General features: G+C 34.7%; 1 protein-coding gene across 1 annotated transcript in view; it reads right to left on the bottom strand.

Annotated features, from left to right (window-relative positions):
- The window catches only part of LOC117103653 (solute carrier organic anion transporter family member 4A1-like), a 7,975-nt gene extending 2,080 nt beyond the window's left edge, over positions 1 to 5,895 (bottom strand). The window contains exons 1-7 of the mRNA XM_033244245.1: positions 4,943 to 5,895; positions 4,278 to 4,380; positions 3,625 to 3,746; positions 2,992 to 3,246; positions 2,016 to 2,211; positions 1,334 to 1,531; positions 61 to 155 (exon numbers count right to left, since the gene is read on the bottom strand). Of these exons, the coding sequence (XP_033100136.1) occupies positions 61 to 155; positions 1,334 to 1,531; positions 2,016 to 2,211; positions 2,992 to 3,246; positions 3,625 to 3,746; positions 4,278 to 4,380; positions 4,943 to 5,642 (1,669 nt within the window). The 5' untranslated portion in view covers positions 5,643 to 5,895. The remainder of the gene's footprint in view (positions 1 to 60; positions 156 to 1,333; positions 1,532 to 2,015; positions 2,212 to 2,991; positions 3,247 to 3,624; positions 3,747 to 4,277; positions 4,381 to 4,942) is intronic.
- Between the last annotated feature and the right edge of the window lie 904 nt (positions 5,896 to 6,799).

Below are 6,799 nucleotides of genomic sequence, written 5' to 3'. Positions count from 1 at the left end.
GGCCATTTTTACTTAATTTCTATATATTAATATTATATATTATAATTTTACTACTTTTACTTTTCGTTTCGTGAGAAGTAATCTTCCATAAGTTTAATTTGTTTAATTTGTACAGCATGTTATTGCACCTAGTAAGTTCCTCAAGCTGCGGCCATCTTTTAATAACAACCATGGTCAATGCACTTATTTGGTATTTTTGTGAATCTACGAAATCTGAATGTAATTTCTAATCATATGAATAATACTTTCAATTGGTCCAAGCAATTATATTTATGACTTAATTAATTATGTGTCTATGTGAAACTTTATTGTAGCTCATAATTGGCTGATTGTTTAATCAACCTGTTGCTATGTGGTCCTGATTGGACAGGACCCCGAATATGCAAAGTAACACACCCTTTTGCTAAGAATTTCTAAAAAACGTTTTCAGTTGTAATCTTTTATTTCCAGTGAAGACAACTCAATATATTTATGAAATGGATATACTATTTTTTCTGACTTCTGTCTTCCCTGCATTCTGTGATGCATTTATTATTTTCTGTAACATACTTAGGTTGTCGCTTTAGCTCCGACCACCACCAATTACTAAATTTGTTTCATACATTTCTTTAATAAAGGTTTCGTTGTAAATAAATGTATTATTTGTAAATATCACAAAAGTCTTGATTTCTTTCTGTTCGATCACTTTGAGCCGGTATTGTAACAATGATAACGTATTTACTGTAAGGCATGATCTAAACCTGTGTGTCTATGTGAAACTTTATTGTAGCCCATAATTGGCTGATTGTTTAATCAATCTGTTGCTATGTGGTCCTGATTGGACAGGACCCCGAATATGCAAAGTAACACACCCTTTTGCTAAGAGTTTCTAAAAAAAGTTTTCAGTTGTAATCTTTTATTTCCAGTGAAGACAACCCAATATATTTATGAAATGGATATACTATTTTTTCTGACTTCTGTCCTCCCTGCACTCTGAGATGCATTTGCTATTTTCAGTAACATACTTAGGTTGTCGCTTTAGCTCCGACCACCTCCAATTACTAAATTTGTTTCATACATTTCTTTAATGAAGGTTTCGTTGTAAATAAATGTATTATTTGTAAATATCACAAAAGTCTTGATTTCTTTCTGTTCGATCAATTTGAACCGGTATCGTAACAATGATAACGTATTTACTATAAGGTATGATCTAAACCTGACAAATTTGTGGGCTTTGCCTTAGAAAAAAAAAAATTTTGTTTCACTCTCAACTACTAGACTTATTAATAGTTCTATATTGTGGACCAAGCGTTAGTGAAGAATCACAAGAAAAAGTAGTCAACTGTTTATCTACTTAAGAAAAGTTTCTAAATATAAGAATAATAATTTTACTTTGTCGTTTTCTTTGGTGAAATTTTTACAACCGGCATGGCAGGCTGAATAGTACATCACGTGGTCTGCTCCGCACACTGGATCATATGAGCCCGAACACTGACAGTCTACGTTACAGTCAACTGTCAAATTCCCATCCCCTTCTGCAATCGGTATGCTTCTGTGTTGGTACATAATTACAAAAAAAAAAAAAAAAAAAAAAAATAAAAAAAAAAAAAAAAAAAAAAAAAAAAAAAGATTAGACATCAAATCATAACATCCACTTTATAATTTTATTCTACTATTGAATGGAACTTACAACTAATTACATCATTGCAATAATCCAACCTATACCGGTACTTTATTTTTATTTTACTTTTTATTGAAGATCATCAGAAAAGTTGAAGTTCAAATTGTTCTTACATTGGTCGATTCAGCATCAATCATTGCAATGCGCATTACTTGTAAATATCCTGAATACAGAATAGGTTCTTTGAAGGGACCAAATACGCTATTAACTTTCAGTGTGCAACAGGATATGAAAATGTATAATACTACTATAATATTAAAGTTAATTAAACATAGGCCCTACCTAAATATGTTAATATGTTTCATAAGACGGTATAGCTTTAAAAAATATTCAAAAAAGCTAATCTGGTACTAACTTGTTATTATAATCCACAGTGACACCTGCGAATGTAGCATTCGGACAGTAAACAACGAAGGCTAAAAACATTACAGTTGAAATAACTAAACAGATAATGACAAATTTGAGAGCGCCACCAACGTCCAGCTTGAGTTTCTTCATTAGCCAGCCACCGAGAATGGAACCAACCAATGCACACGGTATAACAATGAATCCTAAGTAAAAACAATTATAGAAAAATATTTTTTTTTATTATTTTATTTATTATCTGTTATTTTATTCATTCAAATTAATTTTGCTTAGTAATACAATTAGTAATAATATTTTAATGGAAATATCATCTTCATAACACCTGTGTTACTCGAACATTGCCTAAAGATAGGCCTACTATACATTTCTATAAATTAAGCCCTTTCAAGATACTTAGAAAATGGGTTGGGTTGATGGGTTGATGAATAAGTCGGATATTCGCAGGAATTTAACCCACGTCCCTTACTGGTAGGCAAGCACATAGCTTCGTAACTACTTCCGTTCTACATAATGTATCAAATATTCAGACAATAAAGGAACATTATTTTTTTGTTGTTGTAACGGCTGCATTTGTTTTGACCTAATGAATAAAAGATTTTTAAAAATGGGTAAAGGTAGGAGAATAACATATAACTCGCAGCGTATTGTGCTGTATTGCGTATGGGCGTGGTCCGTGAATACCTGCCGACCGTAAAGAGGCGCTTATAGTAGTTACAAATTCACATCATTCCACAACGGGGGCTGAAATGAACCATATCATCACGATAACCCCCAATTACTCTTCCGAAAGATGCAATTGGTTCTTTAAAGGGCAAAAACGAGTCAGATATGTAAACTGGACCTCTTTATCCGAGAAGATTTGGTTCTAAAAACACGATTTTAAGGCGACGCTCCTGCCTTACTGCTCGGCCACTCAATCGAACACAGATAATTTGAAATAATAAATTAATTTGAAGCTATCTTACCGATAATAATAGCAGCCTGACTGGACGAAATGCTAAACTGTGACTCCAAGAATTTTGGAATAAACGTTGACAGAGATGATAAAATGCCGAATTCCAAAATGGCGGCCACGGTGATACACATGTACGGCCCATTGCGACAAAGTGTAGCAACAGCAATTGGAAAATCTTTGAAACTGTTTCCAAAACCTGCTCTAGTTTTAAACTCCACCCCTCCATGTGATTGTGATTTTCTCTCTGCTACAATTTTCTTATGACCTTTGAATAAGCAATAATAATATTTTGATTAGGGGCCGTTAACAATATTGTAAATATTTTCACAAGTGTGTAGGCCTACAAATTTAGATTTCGTTTCTGGCTTTTTGTTGATAATGTACAGAAACATGTCGATTTGCAAGATCATTATAGTAATTTTTCGTATGGTAATTTTCGAAAACTGTAAAATACTCTTAAATCAAAACCGTGATCTTTGGAAGATTATTCAAGTGGGTCTGCTGGAAAGCAGACAACTCAAACTGAGATAAAGTCAACCAAAGCAATATTTAAGTATGTTCTCGTGCTGGACATGTGAATGTGTAAGACGGATTTGAATTTACAAATGAATAAAAAGATCTGAGGAGCTAATTTCAACGATACCTTTGAGATTTCTTGGGAAACCGAGAAAGGGGATGGCAATTGATAGGCTGATGGTTCCAGTGATCAAGAAACCGATCCACCAAGCGCCAACCCATGTTGGACTATCAGGGGTGATGCCAAATCTGAAATGAAAAAAAAAATGAACAAGATTCATGGACACACTACCTACACAAATTCTATTGTATGACATTGTTATAGAGCAAAACATCACTCCTATGATATTTTCCTGACTCATATCGAAATAGCATTTGCAGTACCCGCTGCTACTTGGGCATCGAATTCAACACTAGTCACTAAGCGTAAGCTCGATACTAGTGGTTGTGGCATCAGGCTAGTTAACCTATCTATAGGACGTGGCCTTGATTCCCACCCGAATCACTTGCGATTTTTTCGTAAGTATTTGGGGAAAATACGAAAGCATTACTACTATGATATTTTCCTGACGCAAACTCACATCGAAATATAACATTGAGCTCAGAGTTTATAATGTTCCTTGAGTAAAGATCTACATTAAACCACTTATGGACTTCCGGTAACCGAGCTAGGAATGTTCCGGGTGCCCACCATGAATGAATGCGTGTACTACATTTACGTGTATAACGGTTATAACTTTATCGCAAAACATATACACCAAATTGTTTTTTTTAACCTACTCTTTCTCTGCGTCCACTGATAAATCTGTGTACAGGGTCAGTAAAAGTCCACCAAAGATGTAACCGAATGATGGACCCAATATAGCCATGCAATTAAAAATACCTGTAAAATATCAATAAACTATAAAGTATTAAGTTGAAACTCCACACTGGTGGAATTGAATTGCATCTTCCTAGCCACATTTCTTATTCAAAGCATACATTTTTAACTGTTTAATTTTATTAGCGGGTAACTATTTATTTCATCGATATCACAATTGGTATAAACTGGCATAAGATAGGTCATCTGCTTCCTTAAAACATACTTTTAATTGTTCGAGTTTTTAAATTTTATCTTGAACCAAAAAATGTAGATAATAATAGTGCACCTGCAACGTAACTTGGAACCAGGTGAATGTATTCAACATTATACTTTTAATTATTTTGTCATACAATCAAATATAGTTAAGATGGAATAAAAATAAACATGCTTGACTTTAAATGTACGTAAAAATATAAATCAATTTCTTAAAATACAAGTGAACCATCTTACAAAGTCAATTTTTAAACAGTCTACCTTTAAAAATGCATTTTGTTAATGTTACTTTTTGTGTTATGAAATATATGAAATATGTGTGTCTATGAAAATGACAAAACCATACTGATTCTTGGGCTGTCTAACTCACCATAATAGAATGGTGCATCTACTGGCATTACACAGTCGTCCATGAAAGTGTATCCCAGTGTATACACAGGCGAAGAACCGAGTCCATGAAGCACTTGTGCCGTGATGAATATCCAATAAAATCGGGACAAGTTTTCATCATCTTCTATAGTTTCGTTGCAATCATCTAGTGTTCTATTTGCATTGCACGTTAATAATTGCTCGATAGCGTCTTTGTCTTTGTATTCTCCGGAAAGAAAGTGGGGAAGGGCATACAAGTATGAACCGGCGGCAAATATTGCAGCTCCAATCCCGAGAAGACGAGGTTTGTGACTTCGGTCTCCGAAGTACGTTACGAAGAGAATAACAGAAAGTACAGCTATATCATATGCACTAGAGATTGTACCAGTTTTGACACTAGTGAGATTAAAACGACGTTCTATGCTAGTTATGGATGCGTATACTAACCCACTGATGGCCATGCCTTGAGCAAGAGCAAACATACACCAGAAGAAAAGATATCCTTGCGGGCGGTTGAACACTTTGATACAGGATGGACGGAAGCCTAGCCATCCGCAGGTGCCTTCTCCTTCATCATCTTCATCATCAACGACGTCGTATACCGAACCATACTTCGTGTTTGGTGTACCAGACTTACCACTGTTGCGGTGATCACTAAATTCTATAGCAGGCTCTGCTTGCACTTCAGCCGGAGATGCCATGTCTCGATCCCTTCAGAAAAATACGTCTTCTATGCTGCTTATTATTATTTTCAGAAGAAAAATTAACTAATGACTAAATGTGGACAGGTCGATGTACAAATATTCAGATGTTGGACTTTGCATCATTTGGCCTGCTTGTAAATGATCAGCTAGCTATTGAAAATACTGTTAATGATTAAATTTGGTCTGGGCGTATACTAAGACAAACATAATTACTGTGTGTGTTGGATGATAAGAATATACAAAGTTGGAGCACCATCGATGTTTTGGTATCCGTGTTTGGCAATGAGTCATAACAGTTAATTGTGATTAATACGGTTAGGGGAGTGGTTATACTGTTTAATTGACAAAAAATAAAGGTCTACATTACTATGCCTATACAATAATTTGTTATTTAATACCGCTAAGCATGTTAAAAATTGATAAATATATGCAGGTCTAGGCATATATTAACAACTCGCATTTCGCATAATGAGTTTTTTTGTTAACAAATTTATGTTAGTCCTTAGATTGAATCTTCCTATTTAGGGCACATGTACCTGCTTGAAAGACACTATGACGCCGACAGTTTTTGGCCATTGACAGATGTTGGACTTTGCATTATTTGGCCTGCTTGTAAATGATCAGCTAGCTATTGATAATACTGTTAATGATTAAATTTGGTTTGGGTTTATACTAAGAAAAAACATACTGCGTGTTTTGGATGATAAAAATATACAAAGTTGGAGCACCATCGATGTTTGGTATCCGTGTTTGGCAATGAGTCATAACTGTTAATTATAGTGATTAATACTGTTAGGGGCGTGGTTATACTGTTTAGCTGACAGAAAATTAAGGTCTACATTACTATGCCTATACAATACTTTGTTATTTAGTACCGCTAAGCATGTTAAAAATTGATAAATATATGCAGGTCTAGGCATATATTAATATCTCGCATTTCGCATAATGAGTTTTTTTGTTAACAAATTTATGTTAGTCCTCAGATTGAATCTTCCTATTTAGGAAACATGTGCCTGCTTGAAAGACACTATGATGCTGGGAGTTTTTGGCCACTGACAGTTCTTTAATGGAACGGGAATATAGACGACCGCTGAATATTTGTTATCCTGTTGGCAAGATTGGGGAAACGCGGACGGAGCTCCAGTGGTCTTGAC

This window comes from Anneissia japonica, unplaced genomic scaffold, assembly GCF_011630105.1.
Source record: "Anneissia japonica isolate Jap-2015-1 unplaced genomic scaffold, ASM1163010v1 scaffold288096_len198612_cov187, whole genome shotgun sequence".
Lineage (NCBI taxonomy): Eukaryota > Metazoa > Echinodermata > Crinoidea > Comatulida > Comatulidae > Anneissia > Anneissia japonica.
The sequence above is the reverse complement of the archived record's forward strand: the minus strand, read 5'-3'. Positions and strand labels throughout refer to the sequence as shown.